This window comes from Lissotriton vulgaris, chromosome 7 (assembly GCF_964263255.1).
Source record: "Lissotriton vulgaris chromosome 7, aLisVul1.2, whole genome shotgun sequence".
NCBI lineage: Eukaryota > Metazoa > Chordata > Amphibia > Caudata > Salamandridae > Lissotriton > Lissotriton vulgaris.
Window position 1 is genome coordinate 1,765,205,558 of NC_141695.1, and position 26,455 is coordinate 1,765,232,012.

Genomic DNA, 26,455 nt, shown 5'->3' on the forward strand with positions numbered 1-26,455 from the left:
TTACATTTTAACTGAGCAAGTGCTAGCCATCGGAAAACCGATGATAGGCAAAGTTGGGCCGCCGACGTATCCAAATTGTTCTTAGGCCAGGTAAACAGAAGTTGGGTATCGTCGGCGTAGGCCATAATTTTTGCCCATAGCTGTTCTGCTAAGTAAATTAATGGGGTAAGATAAACGTTAAAAAGCAAGGGGCTTAAGGTGGAGCCCTGTGGGACTCCAGTAGCGAGTTTCTTTGGGGAAGAAGTGAAGGGAGGCATCCAGACTTGTTGAGTCCTATTATCTAAAAAAGATGTCAGCCAGTCAAGTGCATGGCCGGTAATGCCAATAGTGGCTAATCTGGTAAGTAGGAGGGAGTGGGGTACCGTGTTGAAGGCGGAAGAGAGGTCTAATAAAATCAGAACCGCTCTGCCACCTCCGTCCAAACACTCCCGGATAGCCTCAGAAATTTCAACTAGGGCTGTTTCAGTACTGTAAGCAGCCCTGAATCCTGACTGTGCTGGGTGTAGTGCCTGAGAGGATTCGACAAAATTGTCCAGCTGTTTAAAAGCGATCTTCTCGCAAATTTTGGCTCGAGCTGGCAGTAATGATATAGGCCGATAGTTGGAGGGAACGGCAGAATCCAGCCCGGTTTTTTTCAAAAGTGGAAGCAATTTTGCTTGCTTCCAACAAGCCGGGACGGTTGAGGTGAGAAAGGAAAGGTTAATAATTTGAGTGACCTCATTTTCCACTGTTTCCGCTAGTCCCCCGAGGACTCTAGCAGGGCAGGGGTCAGAGGGGGATCCCGATTTCAAGGCCGCAAGGACAGCGATGATGTCAGATTTAGAGGACAGAGCAAAGTTAGCAAACTGTTCTGCAGGTTCTGGCACCGTAGAGGGGGGAAATACAGGGGGGGGAGGGAAAGCTGTTACAGACAGGGAGCAGGTCATCCTGAATTTTGGCAATTTTATCAACAAAAAACACCGAAAGCTCTTCGCATCATTGCTCAGATGAAGGCAGCAAAGGTTGTGCGGCACATGGTGAAACAAAGCTTTTTACGATTGAAAAAATGTCCTTGCTGTTGTTATTAGCTTTATTAATTCGTCCTGCATAGTAACAGCTCTTGGCAGATCTGATGGCCGCATAGTACTTTTTTTGCGCCACCCGTAGATCCTTCTTTGCCTCAGGCAGATATGCTTGTCTCCATACCCGTTCGAGTTTCTTGCAACCCGATTTAAGTTCACGAAGAGTGTGTGAAAACCAGGGTTTGGAGGGGGTAGTACGAAGTCTACGGACCCCGCCTTTGTTTACGGAGGCAGCGGTCCCATTGTCGACCCATGTATTAAAAGCGCTAACTGCCGTCTGAATTTCTAAAGGTAGTTGTGGACGGGTAGCAGATAGGCAATCTGACAGGATATCTAAATTGATCTTCTGTGCGTGCGCAACTTGGGGACCGCTCTCCATGGCAATAGCCAGGGACCAGGAAAACCTAATCAGCTTATGGTCGGACCAAAATGATTAAGAAAAGGGGGTGGTGATGAACAGAGTGTCTGAATTAAGCAGACCACTCTTACCCAGTCCAAAGAGCAGGGCTTGATCCATCACCGTTATGGTCGGACCAAGTCACTATCTCAGGACAGGCCATGGCAATATCAGACCAAATCTAGGACGTGACCTCCCATGTGAGTGGGTGCCACAACCCACTGTTTGAGCTGGGCCATGGAAAGAGCTTCGTTTAGGCGAACGGCCTCCGGAGAATCCAGGCTATCAACATGGATGTTAAAATCCCCCAAAAGGAGATACCTTGAGTATCTTAATGCCCGTGGGATTATAACCTTACGGAAGTGTAGCACCCGGCACTAATCCTTACATCCCTTATGGTGATTTAAGTGGTCTTAGACAACCTTAGAAAGCTCTTTAAGTGGTAGCTTTGGAGAATGACCTCCAGGCCGGTACACTTGTATTGTATTGTATTGTGGTATACTTATATAGCGCAGCCTGTCACCACCAAGGGCATCCTGGCGCTTTGACCCATAATCCAGCACAAGCAATAGCTCAACCTGTCCTAGGAAAAAGGTAAGTGTACCAGTGTACCTCCTACGGTAAGATGAGAATTAAATGCTAGGGAGAAGTGGAGCACCTCGGCGTCAGCCAGCTGATCATGGGGGTCGTGGGAAAGAACCCATTGCTCCCTATAGACCGCAGCAATACCGCCTCCTCTGCCAAGCGGGCGATCCATCCTTGTGATTTTAAAACCCCGTGGGATGGCAAGCTCGACTGTTGGGGCACATGTGTCACTAAGCCAGGTTTCAGTAATGAAAAGTAGGTCCAACTGATTCTCAAGCAACAGTTCAAAAATATCTGCAGCATGCTTGACCAGTGACCTAGCATTAATCAAACCTGCTCTAATGAGTGAGGAGTCTACATGACCTCGAGCATGGTGATTTAGAGTGGGTTGGAAGCGGAAATTACACACATGACATACCCGAGATGCACTGTCTGTCACTTCCCAAGAGTTATTGCACATACAGTTCATGACATTCAGTGCAATGAGGCGGTCGTGGGAGTACAGAACATTGGAGTTAAAAGGCATCCGAGGTACACCGACAGGAGGGCTGGCACTGGGCACGTCCGGGACACGGACGGGCACAGACAGGCCCTCCTTTGGCGCTCCTTCGGCAGTCGGTGCGCCGGCTGCACGTCTTAAAGTGCATAACTACTTATAGACCAAGCCCCTCCCTCAGCTGGACCGCTAACTCGGGTCCCGCAGGGTCCGGGCCTCACTCAAGATGGCGCCCAACCTAGCCCTCCACAACAATCGGCACCTGGAAGCCGCGGTGGAACGGGGCACAGGGGGACCGGATCACAGAGCACAAAAGGTTTTTAAAAGATATAAAAGGACACAATTACTACACCACAATTTTTAAAATCAATTGCATGTAATTTTATAAAGGACTCGGTATTACAGTGGGGTACAAGTTAGAGCAGAGGAGAGCCCTCGCAATCTGCTCGCCTTCAAAGCGGGATATCGAGGTGCTGCCACCACCCCAAACAAACGCCCAGGCCCCCGAACACCAAATCTACTTATAGACCAAGCCCCTCCCTCAGCTGGACCGCTAACTCGGGTCCCGCAGGGTCCGGGCCTCACTCAAGATGGCGCCCGACCTAGCCCTCCACAACAATTGGCACCTGGAAGCCGCGGAAATTAATGTTTTTTTAAAGAAAACATACTTCTTCATCCACTTGTTCAAACTGTCCCCATGCAAACTTTCATCATAAGAGAACTTGTCCTGGAATCTTGCCAAGTGACAATAGGTATGAATTTACTGCCCTTCTCCCTAGAACAGTCTCAATGACAGACTAAAGTTTGGCCTGATAAGTCAAACTCTGGTGAGACAATCCACATTTCTAAAATGTCTAAGGGGCATATTAGCAAGAACCTTGTTAAAATTATCGCCGTTATAGCGGCAGGAAACTGCTGCTAAAACGGCGATAAGGGGCTTGCTAATATGTGTTATAGAATTCCAATAGAAGCCCAGGTTAGATGTCCTTCACATCTAACCTGGGCTAATATTGGAATTCTATAACACACATTAGCAAGCCCATTATTGCCTTTTTAGCAGCAGTTTCCTGCCGCTATAACGGCGATAATTTTAGCGAGGTTCTTGCTAATATGCCCCCATTTTCGTTTTACGAACAGATTCTGACTCTTTTGTCAACTCGTATTGGCAAGAAATAATAAATAAGACTATGCTAGTGGTTGGAGATCCTATTTAACGGAGTGCCGAAACACTTTTAAGTTCCCGTCTTTGGGACACTTGGACAGAAACAACATTGTTTCTATGGTGCAGGCAGCACGACTGGAGCTGGGAATAACCTCCTGGGCTATTACAGTTTGTATGAGCCTTGTACGCTTCTGGCAGCGGTTGGGAGTAGGGGAAATTGCTAAAATCTCCCAATGGGCTAAGGAGGAAATTATCAATAGTGAGCTCCCCTGGGCAAAAGAGGTAAGAGCCTCAATAAGCAAGGCTTATGGGGTGCTAGATTTGAAGGTATGTTTGCCGCAAGACCCCATAATATTTGGGAAAAAAGAATTAAAGACTCAGGGGGTCAATATGTCCCGTAGTTATGACCGGGAATACCTTGCTCAAAAGACCTCGGTAGCACACATGAAAGTGGCTTGGGAGAGCAGTCAACACTTCCCTTACGTGGACCGGTTACCTAGCCATAGTCTGAGGCGAGAAGTCCTGAAAATGCGAATTGGCATAAACCCATGCTATGCAAATAACGGGGTTCGAAATTTAATGATAGGAAGTAATGGGAAATGCACTTGCACTTTAGGAACCACCTGTGATATGTTACATATTTTATTAGATTGTACGAGATTTTTAGACTTTCGAAAGGAGTTTTTATGTCCGATTTTAAAAAAATATAAGATTACGCACAGAATGCAAGCTGCCACTCTTTTGGTGGAAATGGAGACTTTAGATATAGCCTGCGCGTTGGGGAAATATATGAACAAAGTTAGGTGGTTCCTCAAATGCGCAGAAGAACATGTATAGTGTAGCCCTTATCCCTGAATAAAGGTAGAGATACTAAGGGATAATAGTAGTAAAAACTGCATTTTGAAGAAGGTATATATAGGACATTTTAGCGATTTTAACAAATAAATGTTATAATACTCCGTTTTAAAAGGAACAACAGAAGTTAATTTTTAAGTATCTTGAGGTGTAATTGTGGTTTTAATATTATCTTGTTATGCTGCTGCTCTTTTTCCTGCTGAATATTACCATGTTTTGCTGTTGTCCTTTCTCTTATCACGGAATGTGGAATGTACTTTTAAGGTTTTAACAAATCAAATAAAGTTTTGTTTGACTGACTGACTGACTCTCACTCATCCTTACCAAGACAGACGAAGAATTCCTTCCAGGCTGTTACGAGACTCTACAGGCTTATCCTTCGACAGGCAGAGACCTGACATCTCTTGTGGGGTGCCATGCTCAATGAAGAGAAGGGGTCCTTTATTCAGAACCATCAGGTGAGGTGTTAGCACTTCCCCTGGGAATTCTTTGCTCCATTAGGTTCCATCAGGATATGTCCTAGCACTTATACATACATGCTTCACCTACACCTCTAAATAAGGCACGGTTAGGTAGAATACGGAGTACGCCAAGGCTATTGATTTATGTTATATATTTTTATTCATCTTATTAGCACTATGTTAGAAATGTATCTACTTTTTATGAATTTGGTACTAGCGATTACGTTTGTCTGCTCCTGACTTTTAATTGTCGCTGCCAACATGTTTTATACTAGACGGAAGCTTGACCAATAAATACTTATTGAAACCATACCATTCTTCATTCTGTGTACTCCGAGAAAAGCAAGCATAAGTGACTGAGCGAAAGATACCATATTGTTTCCACGATACCTGAGGAATCAGGGTTGTCATGTTCAGTGGTTGCCAGAAACTACCTACCACACTGTATAGTGCAGGGGGTGGTAGTGGCACTGCAGAGCTAGCGGGTCTAACAGCTGACTCATCCTCTGGGGGTGTCCAGAGTCTGTCTTCACACCAAGCCCCCAGTTTAGGTCAACCAAAATGTGCAGGTCCTGGGGGGTCCTAGGTGCTACATGACAGGTTAGGGCCTAACACCTTGGGGGACAAAATATTTTAGATTATGTACACAGTTCTGCTGTTTCTACATTTTTATTTAACAAACTCATAGACTTACTTTTCTTTTTTGAGTTTTGGAAGGTCACTGAAATACAGCTAAGGTTTTAAACCCCTATATGAGCTAAAAGGGAAGTTGTATTTTTAAATGCATCAGAAATGATAATAAAGGGCAGTCAGGCTCTAAAACCATGTGTTAACTAATTAATTTCACCAATTAAGATCAGTCCTTATTCGGGACCAAGTAGGGTCAAGTATTTTTCTAATGAATATAATTCATTATCTTCATGCTGCAGTTTATTTATAGAAAGATGATAATATTTCACCCGAGGCTGGATAATTGTGAAGGAGGGATTTATTTAGCTGCACATGAAGGCAAAAGGGTCTCCAAGCAATGGTGGGGTGGTGGCCATTTTGTAACCGAAAAACGGATGCACTACTGCTCGGTGACTGAAACTTAGTTTTTGTGTGTCATCTGCAGCAGAGCTCTTCCTAGAAGTAATTCCATGCATCATACAGCCTGTCGTGAATGCTTTCAATTATAGTGATGACATATTGATTTTTGGAGCTACACAGAAGGAACGTGACAAAGCTCTCACGCAAGTATGTCGTTTACTATCTGATGCAGGTTTATCTTTGAATGCCGATAAATGTGAGTGCCATAAAACAAGTTAAAATTCTTTGGCCATATCTTTTCTGATGGGGGCGGTCCAGCTAGAGTGCAAGCGCTGTCAACGGCCAGTTCCCTACAAGACATTTCCATTTTACATTCATACCTTGGCATGGCCACTCGCCACTGTAAGTGCTCTCTTAAGAGGCTTAATGAAAAAGAGTGTTTCATTTCATTGGTCACGAGAGAGTGAGCAAAGCATCAAGAAAATCAAACAAGGAATATAGAAAGCCACTGAAATTGCATACTTTGATCCAAAGCTTTAAACAGAGGCTATTGACACTAGCCCAGTTGGGTTAGGTGTCATCTTTGCACAGCAAAGCAGTCAGCAGCATGCTCGAAGGCATAGTGTAGCATATTCCAGCATAGGTTTGTCCCAAACTGAACCTACTTATTCATAACCTGAGAAAGAAAGTTTATTAGTGTGTGGTCTTGTGAACATTTTAATATATTCTTATATGGAAATCCTTTCACACTTGTGACCATCTTTGGCAACCCAAAAGCTAAGGTGCCTCATTGCATTGAACATTGAGGTCTAAGATTACAACTGTAAAACTACACAATGGTGCATCGTCCAGGAAAAGATAAAAAACCAATGGACTATTTCTCAAGACAACTGAAGCCTACATAAATTTCATTGTGAAATCGAGTACATCAGCTGCCATTTCATTGGAACAAATCGCCACTGCCACGAGTCAAGATAGTGACTTAAAGACATTATCACTCATCAGTCATGGTACCAGCACTCTCGACTACTCAAACATGATAGTGAATAACTGGGGCCATATTATAGAAAGTGCCCCGGGAGCACAACAGGCATGTGCACCTGCTTTGCACTCCCCGGAGCTCTTTGGTATTACAAAAGGGGCACATACGCTTGTACGGCCCATTCTGTAAAACAGATATATAGCACTATCACCAGTGGGTGTCCCCTTGCAAATGAGGGAATCCCTTGGCATCTGCACCTGTGCCTTATTATAAAGGTGGGAACAGAAGCAAGAAGCTGCCAGAGGGAACACTCACAGTGTGCCACCTAAAAGGTCTTCACTTGTCAAATTGACTTTTGGCACACACTTGTGACACTCGTTTAGTGCCCTGGAAGCATCAACCTTGCTTATACGAGTCAACTTCGCAAGAACACAATCGTTTTTCCTTTATACGAGGCCTACTCATAAGTTTTGCAAATGTTTGTTACTTTCGTCAATATGGTGACAAAACTATCTGTAGCACATAAACAATGGCAGCCTATTCGCCCTCTCAGCCCAAGGCACGGATGCCTTTTTCTATAAATAAATTTCTGCTTCCGGGTACAGACAGAGGAGACACTTCTTCTGACATCTAGAGGTCTCTACGGGCTGATGTTTTTGCACAGCAACTGTCTAGCATCATTTTGAGGGGTGTCCAGCTTGTGACCAAGATGGGGTCCTACATTCTTGACCACCTGGTAATGGGGTTGGATTATTCAGTAAATTGATTCTTGGCACATACACCCGAGACACATAGGTTAGGGTTTGCATAGTAGGAGTATTCCAGAATGTTATAATATTACACATGCCTGCATATATAGGTTTTTTTAGCATGATGTGGAACCTTCTGTATTGTTCACTGTCCTGATACTTCTTATAACTTTAATCTGCTTCTGTCTCTTGATCATTACAACACTTGTTGCTGCAATAACTCCCTGCCACCAATGACATCCACTCCCTCCTCGACTGGGAAAAGACAGCAGTCCTCATCCTCCTCGATCCCTCCGCTGCCTTCAACACAGTCTCCCACCGCACCCTAAATACAAGACTTCATGACGACATCATCCATGACAAAACTCTGGGCTGGATCTGCTCCTCACTCACCCGTATAACACATCGAGTCATAACACCTCCGTTCCTTTCAGAGCTCACAGAGATTGGCTGTAAAGTCCCCCAGGGCTCCTCCCTGAGACCCACCCTCTTCAACATCTATATGGCCCGATCTCAGCCATAGCCAGGAACCACGGACTCAACATTGTCTTCTATGCCGACAGCATCCAGCTGATCCTCTCCCTCATCAAGTCCACAATACGGTTTTATTGATGGATTAATTGATTGATTGACATATATTCTATATACGAATCACGTTGATTCAATAAACATTAAAAATGCTCCTCTATGTATTTGTTGCATATTTCTCTGAGCAAAAGAGTGCACGAGTGTGTGAGAGAAAGGTTCTAGATTTGTCACCACGGTTCCTGAAGGAACAGAGTTGTCAGTCGTTGCCAGAACCGTTCACTCTCTGCCTAGGTTAGGAAGGCTTATGGTGACGCTGTGAGCTTGCTGATCTATGGGACAACATATCCTGCAGGGGGCACAGACTCAGTCTGGCACTGTCCCAAAGTGTATGTCATCCACAAATGCACAGTTCCTACTGATTAGTGAAACCTACATGACATGGTGCTGCCAATGTTGGTGGGTTTCCTATTTTGTGTAGATCATCTGAGTAGTTCACTTGTGCCTTCTCAGAGACCCCTACACTCCTTCTAACCAGAGATGTCCGTGGTGGGAGGGAATATCCTCCACAACCGAGTAGGTATATCCTATGTATTGACTGTTGGTAATTCAAGCTTTGAAGGATCTACTCCCCACTGTGATGGCCTCATCTGTGCTTTATTTGTGCATACATGGCACAAAACAGCACTGAGAACTGCAGATATGCAGACACACGGTCATTCAGAAGCTTCTACAAAATGGTCTCACACTAGATGGTGGGGATGTTACCTTTGTGGTAGAGGCACAAGAAGCATATAGAACAGAGGTGTTTTATTCTTGGGTTAATATCCCACCTGCAGATAAAAGATGGGTTAGATGGGCAGGCTGATTGCAAGCAAGTCTTGCAGCAGTATGCTAAGCTCTTTTCCTTGACCTCTGGTCAGACAAACTGGTGTACCCATGATGTGGACAATGGTGACAGTTCACCTGTCAAAAACAAAATCTAGGTTCTGTGGGGGGTTTGTGAGTATTCAGAAATGAGATGGCGCACAACAGGTGATGGTTGAGTCAAAAGAAATGTTAGTTGTGGTTGGTGCAACTGGATCAGAGAAAACCCTAAACTCTGAAAACAAGGGTGGAGAAATTCCAGCCTTGTAATAAATTATAAGCAAAGTCCGATGCACACAACAAGGTATGTGTGATATGATTGATCACAAACACGTAGCAAGGATGGAGTCGTACAAATGTGTTCTTATTTTGTCGTTTTATTGGAATACAATAGTTGGAACATGAGACCAGCCAACACGTGTTTCGTCAAGTAGGGTGTTAACCCGTGACTCTTCAGGGCTGTAGACGGGTCGTTGAAGGGAGGGGTTGGGGGACCGGTGATACTTCCAACCCAGTCCTGTTCGGGTTTAGTCACAGCAAGGACAACGCACTCAGAGGTGCGTGTTCGGTTTGTAGACCAAAATGTCTGAAGTAATCCAAAGCTGCACAGGCGGCGGGTATTGCTGTGTCTGTTGGCAGCAGTGTATATAGCACTTAGTACGTGGGAGATCAGGGTATCGTCGGAAATGGTTTTCGCCGGGTACGGAGAAGACCCAGGCGAAAACCATTTCCGACGATACCCTTGCTACGTGTTCGTGATCAATCATATCACACATACCTTGTTGTGTGCATCGGACTTTGCTTATAAAAACAAAATCTATCGTCAGTCTGATCAAGTCAAGGAAAGCATCAGAGCTGAAGTCAGCAAGATGCTGGAGTTAGGGATTATTGAACTTTCTGAGAGCCCCAGGGCCAGCCCAGTGGTTCTAGTTCCCAAACATACTTACAAGAAGATGCCGAAAAAGGTAAACTGGACATAGCTGTCAAAATTCTTTTGACACCCTGAAAGAGGAAATGTGCACAGCACCAACTCTCAAACCTCCAGACCAGGGGTCTCCAAACCGGTCCTGTAGGGCCGGATCCATGCCAGATTTTTAAAATTACTACATGTATCTCAATGGGGATATCCAAAAAGTCTGGCATGGATTTGGCCCTCCAGGACCGGTTTGGAGACCCCTGCTCCCGACTATACAAAGCAGTTCATAGTGCAGACTGATGCCTTTGAGCTAGGGGTAGGAGCGGTCCTATCCCAGTCCAATGATGAAGACCAAGATCAACCTATTGCTTATAAAAGCAGAAGGCTTCTCCCCAGGGAGCAGCATTGGAGTGCCATTGATAGGGAGGCCTTTGTTGTGGTTTGGTCCCTGAAGAAGTTGAGGCCATATTCGTTTGGTACTCACTTCCTAGTTCAAATTGATCACATATCTTTCAACTAGCTAATGCAGACCTCTCAAATGGCTACTGCAGATGAATGGTGAAAATCCTAAACTGTAGACGTGGCCCATCTCCCTACAGGGAATGGATTTTGTAATGGAACACAGACCAGACTGCCCATGCCAATGCAGAGGTACTTTCCATGTTCATCCACTTAGAAAATGAAGACTTTCTATGGAAAGGTTAGCCTCATCCTCTTTCATTTGGTGGGTTGTGTGAGAAAGTGCTCTCTTTCTGCATGGTTACCCCCACTTTTTGCTGAACTGCTGATGTACTTTAACTAAGTGTGCCCTGGGCTCCTGCCAATCAGGTGCCCAGGGCCTATGTTCTTTCCCTAAATTTGCTTTAAAGACCAAACCCACTAAGCACTCTCTGGTCACAGGTCAGTCCCTGGTAAATGGTACCACGGGTATCCAGGGCACTGTTTCCAGGGAAGGCCTCTAAGGGCTGCAGCACTTACTGTGCCACCCTTAGAGGCCCATTACCTTTACACTCATACACTACCTTTGTAGACTGTGTGTTTTGGTGCAGAACAAAGTGAAGAGTCGCCATGGCACACATCCCTGTGTGCCATGCCTACAACCCACTGCCCTGGCATAGATCAGTCACCCATCTAGCTGGGTGCACTATACCAGTGGTGAGGGTACAGGTGCAAGAGCCCTGTACCCCTACAGTATCTAAGTCCATTCTTAGACATTGTAAGTGCCCTTGCATACTAATTTTTAAATAGAATCTTTCATTAATTTTAATCCTCGTGCCGTATTGTGTTTTGGGGAGGATCCTACCTATTGTTTTGTGGCATTTACCTGGGGGGAGACCAGCTCCTGCAGTAAGCACCGCGCTATAGCCGAACTGCTTGGAAATAATAGAGCATTATTAGGAAGCGTGGTAGAGAGATAGTGTTAACCCTCTCTCCCATAGAGTTGTGCGTGGCGCCAGAGGTCAGGGGTCGAGTGTTCAGACCTCCGACGCCTCAAATGTCAGCTGTAAAGTGGGCTCACAGCAGACGTGCCACTGGCGTGCAAAAGGCAAGCCCGGCTGCGTCCATCCGTGCCCCTACCGGGCCCAGGGACCAGGGACCGTGCCCAATTACAGAGAATACATTACTCCAAGTGGCAGCTTCTATTGTTTGGACAAGCTGCAACCACATGCAGGGACAAGGGGCTACTGGAATCGCATGTTGAGGGATTACAGTTATGCAAGCTCAGTAAACATATGCCCGAGTTAAAGCTCAAATTCGTAACGCATTAATCAGCCCCAAAAAATGGTGAGCTCGGTGGAGGCTGGGCAGGTGTGCTTTCTCCCCATCGCTAACATCATAAATTAGCTGTGATGCTTGATGGAGGTCTTTGCATCCATGAATTTCTTGAGCGCAATCCCTGTGTAGTTCTTTCTCCTCATTTGCTGCTCGGATAGGTCTCTCACCTTAAACAAGAGGCATGTGAATATTCACCATTTTCAGGAGCAGGAAAATTCATCACCGCAAACTACAGTGCAAAATAATTCAAAGCTGTTACATGGTAAATATATTGACAAAATACAGACTGCTGTTTATTCAAAATGGAGAAAAAAATCTTAATAATGTCAAACATTCTTAAATATACTCCAGTTGTGAGGGCGTGGCTAATGGTCAAACATAGCAGAGAGGACCGTGATTCATGGAGCGGCGCAACTTGGAGATGTCGCCTGGAGTGGCTGTTCGGCCTGGCCGCAGTGTCCACAAACATGCAGCAGAGAGTGGGAGCAGCCTCCTGACTCTGCTGGCAGTGACCCCGCAGGGCCTTCTTGGAGGCACGGCACTGGACAAACTGGCTGTGGGCGATAACCACGCGTGACTTTGAACCCTCATCTGCATTGGGGCAGCTGGTCTCGCGAGCTGGTGCTGAACCAGCCACCACCTCTAGAGACGGGATCCTAGGCCCACTCCTGGATTACATTGATGAGGCCTTTGGTGGATTTGGTGAAAGTGTAAAGAACCTCTGTTGAAACACATACGTGCACTATGGCAGCCACAGATTGCTCTCTTTACTGCACCTATTTAATACTCCTCCATGGACTGTTTCCGCATCCATTGTGCTTGCTACCTCAGAGCCTGATGGGGGTGACTTGCACGTTGACTGCCGCCACATGTGCTGCAACCTTGTACGGGGCACAGGGCGAGATGCCCGCAATGGGGTACTTATTGTGAACTCACATAGAAGCCCCGCTGCACACATACTAGCGCTTTGCAACATCTTCATGCCTTTGACACACGATGATGGACAGCTCACTCAAGGGGCACCGGTGCCTTTCGGCGTGGTGGCAAAGTTACAAACACACATGGTCACTGGAGAAAACTCTTCTCTTCTGGCCCTTTACGCAGTGTAGTGTAGGACAGGCACTATACATTCTGTAGGAGAGTAGGATCTGTTTACTATGGTTACCCCCAGTTTTTGCTATGCTTCACTGATTTATCGACTTTAGTCTGGCTGGGCCCTGCTAACCAGGACCCCAGCCTAGCTGCTTCCTCTCTAAATTGATTGTATGTACGTTAGGTACACTCCAGATTGGTTACTGGATTACCCTTGTGAGTCTCTACTATAGCATAGGTACCCCAGAGGCCTACCAGGGGCTGAAGCATGTATTATGCCACCCCTGGGAAACCTTCCAAAATGGAACCACAGGTCTGCTACTGCAGCCTGAGTAAGGTGGTGCTTGCACCCCTTACTAAGATATAGGTTACCTTCATCTACCTTTAAATACAGACACATATTAACCTATAAGCCACTCCTATAGCACGCCTTGACAATCCTGAAGGCACAGTGCTTGCTTTTGTGTGGGAGGGTGCCCAAGCATAAGCTGAGCCCCTCTGCAGCTTTTGGAATCAGTTTCTTATAGCTGTTCTGTGATACAGCCGTCCTATATTCTCTTAAGTGCATTATAACCTCGCAGTAAATGCTAACTTTGGAATGGCTGCATCAAAACATGTTGTGTTTGGTGTCAAACACTTTGGAATCCTACCCCCCGTCAGTTCTGGCAGTGGGGGTTGAATTTCACCCTTCTAGAGGGAGAAGACGTGTACACATGTACCTGACCGGTAATAGTTTAAAAGAGCCCCAGCATCACAAAATGGATGCTGCTGCCACAGACATGAGTCTGACCTCCTGCCCCTGGACGAAACTCCGGCAGGGGAGGCCTGGAAAATAGGTTTCCTGTCCAGCGAGGTGTAACCACCACCCCAGACAGGCTTTAGTGTATTGAGGCAGAGTGGGTGCACTCAGTGAATGCTTTTCAGACAGTGCCTGGGGCACACAAGGTGTCCCTGTGTCAAACCAGTTACGGGGGCACCCAGCCCCTGCTCTGGCGCGAAACTGGAAAAAGGGGAAGTGGTGTAACCACCCCCTCCCCAGGTCCTCCCATACGTGGGACCTTAGAGTTAGTCCAATCCTTAAACTTAGTATAAGTATAGGAACCCAGGGGCATATGTAGGTAATTTAAATTTTGCGATTGCCAAATAGCGATTTTTAAGGAATCGCTATTTGAGAATAGCAAAATGGAATGTAGGTAAAAATTCGCAATTTTTTTGCAAATCTCTAACATTCCTTAATTGCAATTAGCAAATTGCGAATCGCAATTAAGGAATGAGTGTCCCATTCATTTCTATGGGCCTAATTCATTCCTATAGCTAAGAGGCCCATAGGAATGAATGGGGATACATTCTCAAATTGCGATTTTCTATGAGAAAATCGCAATTTGAGAATCGCAATTCCAAGGGTGCCAGGGTGTCCAAAGGACACCTGTTGCACCCCTGGAATGTGCCTCAAAGTACATGTGGTGCACATACATGCCCTAAGGGCATGTTTGTGCGCCACATGGCACTTTGAATTAAAAAAAAAAATGCATTTAGAAAGGGAATCGCAAAATACTATCTACTTGGAGTAGGTGGTATTTTGCGATTCCTTAAGCGAAAATCGCATTTTAAAATTCACTCCTACATAGCATTTAAGGAATCGCAAAATTGCAATTCCTTAAATGCTTGAGCACAATAAGGAATGGCAATTTTTTCGATTCCTTATTTTGCTAATGTGTACCTACATACCAAAGCACTGTTTGCGATTCGCAAACGCCGAAATTCGCCGAATTTCAGTGTTTGCGATTCGCAAACGCCTACCTACATATGCCCCCCAGTCCCTAGAACTTTAGATTAGCCTGGATGAAACTCTGCAACATATATCCTGGAACTTCGACATTCTACTTCGACTAGAAGACGGAAGAATCTCCCTTGGGGTAAAGGAGTGTCTCCCCTATTCAAACAGGTACAGGAAGCATCTTGCCAGTCTGCATTTCCAAGGCTCCCGCCGGATCCCGAAGGATTTGCGTCACAGGACACAGACTTCCAGACATCTCTGAGGCACGCACTGATCTATTTCCATATATGCTCTTTGTGATCCGTAGGGCACACGTGCTTTGCAGCAGGCACATTAACCCTCTGTGCTACTTTATGAGGAGTCACAACTTGCACTAAACAAAACACCGATCTCTGCAGCAGGTCCATCGATCGCCAGAGACGTCTGGACATTTTTATGGTTGCCATAAAGCTGCTGGAGGCCAGGGGCGCCGCAGCAGGTGCTTGTGAAACGTATTGTACTTGAAAACACGCCCCCACCTCAAAAGTTAGCGCTTGGTGCAGTGGCACCAACCGCACCACCCATGCGCCGGCCCTGCACACAATCACTGCGGCTGAGAAGTGCAAGTGTTCGAGGGTCACACACAAGACCCCGAGCTCCTGGAGTAAGACAAATGTCCGAGGGTCACACACAAGACACCGAGCTCCTGGAGTAAGACAAGTGTCCGAGGGTCACCCAAGACCCTGAGCTCCTGGAGTAAGACAAGTGTCCGAGGGTCACCCAAGACCCTGAGCTCCTGGAGTAAGACAAGTGTTAGAGTGTCACACAAGACACCGAGCTCCTGGAGTAAGACAAGTGTCCGAGGGTCACACAAGACCCCGAGCTCCTGGAGTAAGACAAGTGTCCGAGGGTCACACAAGACCCCGAGCTCCTGGAGTAAGACAAGTGTCCGAGGGTCACACAAGACCCCGAGCTCCTGGAGTAAGACAAGTGTCCGAGGGTCACACAAGACCCTGAGCTCCTGGTGAAAGACCAGTGTCCGAGGCTAACACACAAGACCCCAAGCTCCTGGAGTAAGACAAGTGTCTGAGGGTCACACAAGACCCCGAGCTCCAGGAGTAAGACAAGTGTCCGAGGGTCACAAAAGATCCCGAGCTCCAGGAGTAAGACAAGTGTCCGAGGGTCACACAAGATCCCGAGCTCCAGGAGTAAGACAAGTGTCCGAGGCTAACACACAAGACCCCAAGCTCCTGGAGTAAGACAAGTGTCCGAGGGTCACACAAGATCCCGAGCTCCAGGAGTAAGACAAGTGTCCGAGGCTAACACACAAGACCCCAAGCTCCTGGAGTAAGACAAGTGTCTGAGGGTCACTCAAGACCCCGAGCTCCTGGAGTGAGACAAGTGTCCGAGGGTCACACAAGACCCTGAGCTCCTGGAGTCAGACAAGTGTGTACAGGTGGCAGCAGGGCCGGCCTTAACACTGGTGGCGGTCTGTGCGACAATGTCTTTTGGCGGCCCCCCAATGAGCACCTCTGCCATGGATTCCTTCACTAGCACCCTTTAACGGTGCCCCCTCAAGTCTCTGTAACCACTGTCTCTCAGATTCATTTCGATTTATAGCACCTCTCATACCAGTGTAAGGTGTCAGAGCACTTTACATCACACACACTTTGCACAGAGACAATGATATGTGTGTAAATCAGTGTATGGGAAATGTTACAACAGACAGGACCCCAAGGAGTAGTGTTGGAGTGGCGTGCCATCGATACTGGAAGTCAATATAGTTTAAGAGTCCTTATTCTGGTAAGGCGCTAATTCAGAATGTAAAACATAACATCATGGTTAGGGGTTCTCTTTAATAATAAGAATTGTTTTCCAATCAAATGAACCCTTTGGGCAAGATTAGGATGATGAAAGACTGGGCAAAAAGCATATAGCTCTAACATACACCTCGCAGTTTGCAGCAGCTCTTTGATTGCAGTTAATATCTCAATGTTCAATATTAGAATGTTGACTTATAAAGGACAAGTAACAAAAGGATCTCTCTTGAAAAAGCAGGAACCCACTGACCTTTTTACATTATATGCACTTTGTTGTTTGCATCGCACATGTTCTTAGCAGCAGGGACTTTAACCCTCTGCACTACCTTAGGATGAGACAACACTTCACCGGATTTCCCTTGACATTTTAATTGATGCCTTAAAATTGCTGGAGGCCGAAAACGCCGCAGCAGGAGGTGCTTTTAAAATGATAACATACTTGGGAAAATGATGCCCCGACCTCAAGTCAGCGCCCGGTGCGGTGGCACCCATCGCACCGCCGTAGAACCAGGCCTGGGTGGCAGTGCCAGGACAGGTGTGGCCGACCTTACCGTGCACTCTGAGCTGTGCTGTCGCCTCCTGAAGCCCCCCCGTGGCCACGTTCATTCGCACGGTGTAGTTTCCGGTGTGATTCGTCTGCACATCTGTGATCCGCAGAGACCCGTCCGGGAGCACAGACTCTCGGCCGGTGGATTGAGGACCATAGGACGGAGGATCGCTGAAAAAGAGACCTAGGATTTGGTCCTTTGCGCGTGCCTCTTCGCCCCTGAACCAGACACAGTACCATAAACGCGCCTCGTAACGCACAGACAGGGTGACGGTGTCTCCCACCGCCGCGGTCACCACATCTGGAGTGATTGACAGCTGCGCCGCCGTGCACTGAAACAATGACGTCACCCAGACTGACGTCACCAGGGCTGAAAGAAAACACAGAAGAGAAACAATATTAGAGGCGCTGCGGCTGAACCCCAAAAACAACAGACACCAGTGGGTGCGGAGAGACAAAGGCGACTGTAACTAGATGAATGGATTACACAAAAGCATCACAATCAATTATCCCAACTCACTTGGGAAAACTAACTGATAAAATGTACATAGTTATTTCTACAGCAGTTAATACCATATTCCTATGCCAGGGTTACCTTATAATACAAATTCTAAACACAGTTTACCCAAGCTCCCGTAAACTCAGCCCGTGTGTTGCATTCTGTTGTACATTTATACTGCTTTGTTCTGTTCCCTATGCCTTTCCCTGTCTGGGTCTGCTGCCTGGAATGTATGATGCGTGCCTGCATCTTACATCCTGGGTTCCAGATTCCAGACCAACTGTATTATAATATCTGTATCTGAACCTGTACTGATGTGCTGTGCTTCAACTCCTGTTCAAGTATTAAATTCTTTCATGAAATTCAACTTTAAGCATCTTTGGATCTTTATATTGGCGACGAGGTAAACCCTGCTATTTCTGCCACTATCCTTGAAGCACAGGAGCAGAAATTTTAATTTTTGAGACTGGATTACAAAAGAAGAAACCTGAAAATACATTTTCATCCTCTCTTTCTTCAAGATAACACTGAATAATCCTTCTACGTCGTAATTGCGAAGATTTACGACCTACCAGTGTTTTTCTGCATATTTTCAAAGCTTTTCGTGTTTATCAACGGAAAAAAGAAAACGACAAGCGGTACATGAAAATCACCGCTTCTACCTTCGTATTTGGCGCATGTCCTGGCGTTTCCAGCGCTCCTACTCCGGCGGATTGGTGATGTATAAAACTGTTTTCGTCTAATTTTAAGACTTTTCCGACATTTGTCTGCAGTGCGCGAGGCTGTCAGCAAGCTCGAGGCATCTCCTGACGTGGTCAACACGCGCTGCGTCATCATTACGCGCTGCGTCATCACGTGACACGTCCCTGCCGTCACCACGCTGCACGTCTCAGCGCCATCTTGTGTATCCATAGCAACAAGATACACAGTTACCGGAGACGCTGAGAAGTCGATGTCGATGTATTCCTGAGCAGAATTCGCACGCCCGAAGGTAAAATAAACTATATTTACACGCCGGAAGACAGAATAGACTATATTTTCGCTGTTCTCCATTTTTCAAGTACTTTTACCGGAATTACGTTCATTTTAAAGGAAAAGGAATTAAGGGATTTCTCTTTCTTTTTCAAACACTTGACTACTATTCTACTACAAAAAAGGAAAACGTTATATCCTACTTTGCTTCATTCATTTTGTGTAAACTATTACTTTTGAGAAACTGTTTTTAAAAAAAAAAAAAAAAGAGAGTACCTCTACTTTACTCTAGCCATTATGCAGTTTGACCCACCTTCAAAATTTTTACAAACCAAAGGAGACCCGCCCATCCCTTGGACTAGATGGAAGGAAGAATTTTTTACTTACCTTAAGGCTATGGATGGTGAGAGGATGTCAGCGGAAAGGAAAAAGAACATTTTTTTACATTGTCTTGGGTCAGAAGGACAACTTGTCTTTAGAACTTTACCTCCTGTCAAGTCAAGTCAAGTCATAAAATTTATATAGCGCACTACATACCCAGAGGGTTTCAAGGCGCTTAGGAAGGGGAGGAGGATTATTTGTCAAATATCCACGTTTTAAGCTGCTTTCTGAACGCTAGGTGATTCTGGGTGAGGCGAAGGTAAGCGGGGAGTGAGTTCCATGTTTTGGCAGCCAGGTATGAGAAGGATCTGCCTCCCATGGTGGTCTTGTTGATGCGAGGTACAGTGGCGAAGGCTTGGCTGGAAGAGCGAAGTTGGCGGGGGGGGGTGTAGAAGGACAGTCGAGAATTGAGGCAATCTGGTCCGATGTCGTAGAGTGATTTGTGTGCGTGGGTAAGCAGTCGGAAAGTAATCCTCTTATTGACGGGTAGCCAGTGGAGGTCTTTAAGGTGACCAGAGATGTGTTCGTTGCGTGGGATGTCTAATATGAGCCTGGCTGAGGCGTTTTGGATTCGTTGTAGTTTCTTCTGGAGTTTAGCGGTGGTACCTGCGTAGAGGGTGTTTCCGTAGTCCAGTCGGCTTGTGACCAGAGCGTGGGTGACTGTTTTCCTTGTTTCGGAGGGGATCCAGCGAAAAGTTTTTCTGAGCATGCGAAGAATGTTAAAGCAGGAAGAGGATACGGCGCTGACTTGTTTGTTCATTGAGAGTGAAGAATCCAGGATGACGCCAAGGTTCCGTGCGTGGTCTGTCGGGATGGGTGCATTTCCGAGGGCTTCCGGCCACCAGGAGTCGTCCCATGCAGAGGGGGATTTACCTAAGATGAGGACTTCTGTTTTGTCTGAGTTAAGTTTCAGACGGCTTTGTTTCATCCATTCGGCGACTTCTTTCATTCCTTCGTGTAGGTTAGTTTTGGCGGTGCTGGGGTCCTTGGTGAGAGATAGGATCAGTTGAGTGTCATCCGCGTAAGAGATGATGTTGAGGTTGTGTTGGCGGGCGATGGCCGCGAGGGGGCTCATGTATACGTTGAAGAGGGTGGGACTGAGTGAGGATCCTTGTGGTACGCCGCAGATGATTTCAGAGGCCTCGGACTTGAATGGTGGGAGGCGGACTCTCTGTGAGATCTGGAGGTGATTCAAATGTTTATGATGAGGCTGTGCATAGAATAGAGGGAAGATTTAAACCAGTAACCAGTGTAGCCTTAAATAGGTTTAAGTTTTATACCAGAGTACAAGATGAGAATGAGTGTTTTGATGATTTCTTAACTGCTTTACGTGCACTTTCCCTCCATTGCAATTTTGGTCTAATAACTGACGAAATGATTAGGGATCAAATTGTTGTGCATGTAAAAAGCAAGAAGGTACAAGAGCAGTTATGGATTTTAGGGGATCCAAGTTTAGAGACTGCTATTAGTACAGCTAAAGCTTTAGAACAATCCGACAAGTGGATTAAATCCTTAGACAAAGCTTCTGTTCATACCACTCCTTCCACATCCACTGGTGAGGTTAGCACTGTAAATGTGAAAACTCAAAGTTCTAATAAATATGAGGGCAAAGGTAAACAGTTTTACTGCTTTAGGTGTGGAAGCCCAGATCATATAGCTTCTTTTCCACAGTGTCCCGCTTTGAATAGACAATGTAATAAATGTAATCGCACTGGACATTTTTCTAAATATTGTAAAACTTCTGTTAAGTCAGTTAACGATTACAAGAAGCCTTCTTCTAATACTCCCAGACGTACTAATAGTAATGTATCTTACGTTGCGGAGAGAGAGGGTAATGATTCTTCTGTTAGAGAATCTGGCATCGTAATTTCTATACAAACCTCGTTCGATATGACACTAGCAGATAGTTTACCTTCCCCAAAGAGTTTAGTGAACATTCTAGGTAAAACTCTTGAACTCATGGTGGACTCCTGTTCTCCGTGGACCATAATTACTCGTGATTATTGTGTGGAGTCATTTGGGAATCTGGTTGATGTAAATTCTTTGTGTGAACCAGATATTGATGCCTATAATTTTGACACTTCCAAGATCAGTTTTATAGGTTTTAAAGAAGTCCCTATTATTGTAAAAAACAATTCTGCAATTATTAAGATGTATGTAGCATCTAAAGGTGTAAATGTTCTAGGTTGGCGGGATCAAGCTAAGTTGGGGATCTCTTTGAATCCTAGGTTGAAAGATCCTGTGTGTGTTCTAGCTATATCTGATGGGGACTATGACCTAGCATCTATGTCTAAAGAGATATCTAACTCCTTTCCTAATGTCTTTTCTGAAAAACTTGGGAGATTGAATGGTTTTACGCACAAAATCAAAGTCAAACCGAATACTGTGCCTCTGAAGCAGAAGTTAAGAGGTGTTCCCATTAGTGTCAGGGAGGAGCTCAGAGTCATGCTTGACAACATGGTCAAAGATGGTGTCATCGAGGAGGTAGAATCCTCTGAATGGGTTTCGCCTATTGTTTTGGCGATTAAACCCGACAAAACTATTAGGTTGTGTGTAGACCTGAGAGCGTTAAATAAATGTTTGGTCATAGACTGTCACCCGTTACCTAACATAAATGAAATGTTGTGCATGCTTGACGGAGCCTGTGTGTTTTCCACATTAGATCTTAGGTCTGCATATCACCAGATAGAGCTCACGGAAGACTCAAAGCACTTCACCGCTTTCATCACTCCCCATGGATTGTTTCAATTTAAAAGGATGCCTTTCGGCCTAGCGTCGGCCGCTTCTGTTTTCCAGAGGGCAATGTATCATATATTCAAGGACCTGAATGTCTTCGTCAAATGCTTTCAGGATGATATTCTTGTTTTTTCTAAAAATGTCTCTGAGCATGATAGTCACCTTAGGGAGGTTTGTTCCAGATTGGAGAAGTTTGGTTTGACTATCAAAGCTAGTAAGTGCAAGTTTTTTTGCAAAACAGTAGACTATTTAGGCCATTCACTTTCAGGGGATGGAGTTGTACCAAAAAAGAATCTTGTGGATGCTATTGTTAAGGCTCCTTCCCCGGACAATAAGGAAAAATTGCTTTCATTTGCAGGGCTTTGCGAATATTATAGCAAATTTATCCAAAATTTGCAAGCAAAATGGAGCCTCTTAGAGAACTAACAAGGAGTTCAGCCAAATTTATTTGGTCTGAGAAGCAGGAACAAGCTTTTAAACAAATCAAAGAGGAAATTGTTAATGCTCCTACTTTGAAGTCCTTTTGTGTTAACAAGAAATGCATTATTACAGTCGATGCTAGCCTTTATGGCATTGGTAGTGTGTTAAGCCAGTCATCGGGTAAGGATGAGTGGTGTGTTGCCTTTTCCTCGAGGACATTGTCTCCTACGGAGAGAAGGTACTCCGTAATTGAAAAGGAACTTCTGGCCTGCATTTTGGCTGTTGAACACTTCAGGAATTATGTTTGGGGCAATCGATTTGTACTACGTACCGACCATAAACCTTTGGTTGGGATTTTATCTCCTGGAGGTGGATGGAACTCCACAGCGCGTATAGCTCGTTTGTCTTCACGCCTTCAGGAGTATGATTTCGAGATTGTGTATGTTCCTGGTAAGTGTAATGTGACTGCAGATTTTCTTTCAAGGTTCCCTTGTGAGGATTCTCCAAAGGTGGATAATGACATCGATGTTGTTGCCTCTGTTGGAGATTGTGTTTCCAAGGAGTTCATTTCTTTGTCGGAAGAAGAATGGTTTGTTGAACTTGGCAAGGATGTGGTTTGTCAACATCTGTTTGATTTTGTTAGGAATGGTTGGCCACCCTATAGGGGTGTTTCTCCGGATATAGCTCCCTTTTGCCAAGTTTCATCGGAAATTGAAGAATTTTCTGGTCTACTTTTCAAGGCTGGTAAATTAATCCCGCCCCAATCCTTACAAGAGAAGATTCTGCTTCTCGCTCATCAGAGTCACATTGGCATGTCATCAATGAAACGTCTGATTAGAGAGAGCTTTTGGTGGCCGGGAGTGGACAAAATGGTGGATAGGCTAGTGAGAGATTGTTCGCATTGTGTTAACAGTGATAAAATGCTTCATGTGACCTCAGCTCCCCTCAAGCCTGTGTCATGGCCCACCTTTCCCTGGCAGAAAGTGGGATTTGATATATCTGGCCCATTTAAACAGTTGCCTTACAATGCTCGTTATGCTTTAGTTCTGGTGGACTACCACTCCAAGTGGCCCGAAGTAAAGTTTGTCAGCACTGTTTCTTCTCACTCGATTATTCTTTTTCTTAAGGAAGTCTTTGCTAGAGAGGGATTTCCTGAAACCTGTGTCACAGATAATGGGGTTCAGCTTGTTTCAGCTGATTTTGAGAAATTCCTCAGTACGTGTGGAATCAAGCATTACACCACCTCTCTGTATGAGCCTAGGGAAAACGGCCAAGTTGAACGCTTTAACCGTGTCCTTAAGGATTGTTTGAATGGTGTGCAGACTTCGGATGATGGTTGGTTGGATGTTGTGAGGAAAAGGTTGTGGACATATCGCATCACCCCTCACTCTGTTACTGGTGTTAGTCCCTTCAGACTCCTTAAGGGTAGGGAGCCTCCTTCTGATATATGTCCCTGGTGGATTAAAAAACTTGATGTAAATAATTCTGCTTTGGACCTTGCTGCTGTGGCCAAACGGGTTGAAAACAAACAACTACAAATGAAAACCATGTTTGATTCCAAAATGAAAACCAAAGATAGTGATTTTGTGGTGGGGGAATGGGTACGAATTAGAAAACCTGGTTTTCTAGTCAAGGGTTTTTCTAAGTTTTACCCTCCTATCAAAATTGTTAAAGTCTTTAAAAATAGCATTGTCACGCAAGATGGTAGAGTCTGGAATGTCCGCAGAGTGGCTAAGTATTACAATGTTGAAAATGTACGTAGCTCTCCTTCTTCTGCTCTTGATTACTGCCAAAGGAGATCTGTACGAATTAGAAAACCTGGTTTTCTAGTCAAGGGTTTTTCTAAGTTTTACCCTCCTATCAAAATTGTTAAAGTCTTTAAAAATAGCGTTGTCACGCAAGATGGTAGAGTCTGGAATGTCCGCAGAGTGGCTAAGTATTACAATGTTGAAAATGTACGTAGCTCTCCTTCTTCTGCTCTTGATTACTGCCAAAGGAGATCTGATGTTTTTCCCGCTATGTCTTCTCCCAATGCTGTTCATGTAGATTCTTCTGTTACTTCTAGAGTTAAGGCTTGCAATAGACAAAAGAATGTTCCCAGCAGATATCTAGATTAATGCGCTCCCAATTTTCTTTTTTTTAGGGGTAAGATGTGTTGCATTCTGTTTATACTGCTTTGTTCTGTTCCCTATGCCTTTCCCTGTCTGGGTCTGCTGCCTGGAATGTATGATGCGTGCCTGCATCTTACATCCTGGGTTCCAGATTCCAGACCAACTGTATTATAATATCTGTATCTGAACCTGTACTGATGTGCTGTGCTTCAACTCCTATTCAAGTATTAAATTCTTTCATGAAATTCAACTTTAAGCATCTTTGGATCTTTATACCGTGTCCTGCTCTCACAGAGAGAGTGATGTAAACAAGGGTCTTGTCTCTTCACCCTACTCGCTGTTAACTCAGTAACCTTGACTAGTCTCCACAAACCTGGGCAGCATCACTGACCGAGACCCCTAATGTCCATTACAAAGGCTTCAGCAGTTTAACCCGTCAACCTTTGCTTCTGGACAGACACAAGGGGGGGCCGTGGAGTCAGCTGTAGGGTCACCGAGGTGGCCACGCCTACCATGGAAGGCACATCACTTCCCCCACCAGCCCTGATGGCAGATATTGGCAATGACAGGGGTCGGGATCACATCAATTCCCTCCTCGAAGCCGCCTCACTGGACTAGATCAATAAATCTGTGGGTTTGGAGATCTGAGGGTCTCTGGAACAGAGTGACCTGCCTGTAGGTTCTCACCTCACGTAGGGCACATTAACTAAACTTTCTCGCACTGCAGCGCACCAAGCAACGCTTCTGCGCTGCGTGAAAGGGAGGGAGCAGAAATACACACTATTTACAAAGATATGGATCGTTCCAGCTCTCCCCTTGCACTGGTGCACGGTGTGCTGTCTAGCGCCAACACAGGCACCATGGTGCACAATAGTGCAAGGGGCCTGTATTACAGACAGGATTGTTTGTTTGCAACAGAGATACCTTCCTGCTCATAAATAATCCTTACAGACGTTTTCCTCTTTCTATGTGCGCTGCTGAGCGCCGCTCATGTGGAAAGAGAATATAATGAGGAGAAATGAACATATTTCTCCTCAATACGTCTTACTTGGGAAAGCGTCATCACTTCACGCATTCCCAGGTTTAGATGTCTTTGTAAATCTGGGAGTGCGGCAACATCCATGGGTGGCCGCATCGCAACGCCCATGGGGGCCGCATCGCAACGCCCATGGGTGGCCACATCGCAACGCCCATGGGTGGCCGCATCTCAACGCCCATGGGTGGCCGCATCGCAACGCCCATGGGTGGCCGCATTGCAACGCCCATGGGTGGCCACATCGCAACGCCCATGGGTGGCCACATCGCAACGCCCATGGGTGGCCGCATCGCAACGCCCATGGGTGGCCGCATCGCAACGCCCATGGGTGGCCGCATCGCAACGCCCATGGGTGGCCACATCGCAACGCCCATGGGTGGCCGCATCGCAACGCCCATGGGTGGCCGCATCGCAACGCCCATGGGTGGCCGCATCGCAACGCCCATGGGTGGCCACATCGCAACGCCCATGGGTGGCCACATCGCAACGCCCATGGGTGGCCGCATCGCAACGCCCATGGGTGGCCGCATCGCAACGCCCATGGGTGGCCGCATCGCAACGCCCATGGGTGGCCAGATCGCAACGCCCATGGGTGACCACATCGCAACGCCAACGCTCCACCCTGGAATGCCTTCCATATAGAAATGTAGCGTGATGCCGCTCATGCAACTACACGGAGTTACATTTCTTCCCAAAACCACACAAGATGGAGCATATCGACCCTGACGTGGCTTTGTACATCTTACTGTTGACTTTGCGTTGTCCTTGTGTGACCTTTCGTGACCATCCAAGCTCAGTTACTTAAGGAAATCTGAAGAGCATCGAACAGCCACTCATCTCTCTGCCAACCGCAGCTTGCACATCCCATTGGTGGAGGGACATGCATGGGATGGGGAAAATGTCTATCCCATTGTGGGTTCAACCCCTTTTGATGAACGTGGTTCTGAAGCTAGCTTGAGTAAGCCTGACATTATCCTGTCTTCAGCAGAGAATTGTTTATCACTAAATGTTATTGATCCATGGATTCTCATTGGTTGTAGAGTACATTCCAAATACTTTCAATCTCCTCCTGTGAGAATCGGAGCAGAAACATCCAAAAGAAGGAAGGAAGGACACCCACTGCTCGCTGGAGCTTTGTATGTGAAAAGGAAGTGAATTCTGAAATTTAGGACCTTGCAATGAAAAGAGCATCACACAAGAGGAGGCGAAGGAAGGATGGTTCTC

General features: G+C 45.9%; 1 protein-coding gene and 1 long non-coding RNA gene across 3 annotated transcripts in view; one reads left to right on the forward strand and one right to left on the reverse strand.

Annotated features, from left to right (window-relative positions):
* LOC147706618 (cell adhesion molecule CEACAM4-like) overlaps window positions 1–26,455 on the reverse strand; it is a 107,512-nt gene that overhangs the window by 62,402 nt on the left and 18,655 nt on the right. The window contains exon 2 of one of the 2 annotated variants that reach the window (XM_086933109.1): window positions 17,081–17,446. The exons of the other annotated variant lie outside the window; for it this stretch is intronic. Coding sequence (XP_086789235.1) covers window positions 17,081–17,446 — 366 coding nt within the window. The remainder of the gene's footprint in view (window positions 1–17,080; window positions 17,447–26,455) is intronic. 2 annotated transcript variants of the gene reach the window in all.
* Window positions 1–26,455, forward strand: part of LOC147706619 (uncharacterized) — a 187,018-nt gene that overhangs the window by 60,994 nt on the left and 99,569 nt on the right. The gene's annotated exons all lie outside the window — the stretch shown is intronic.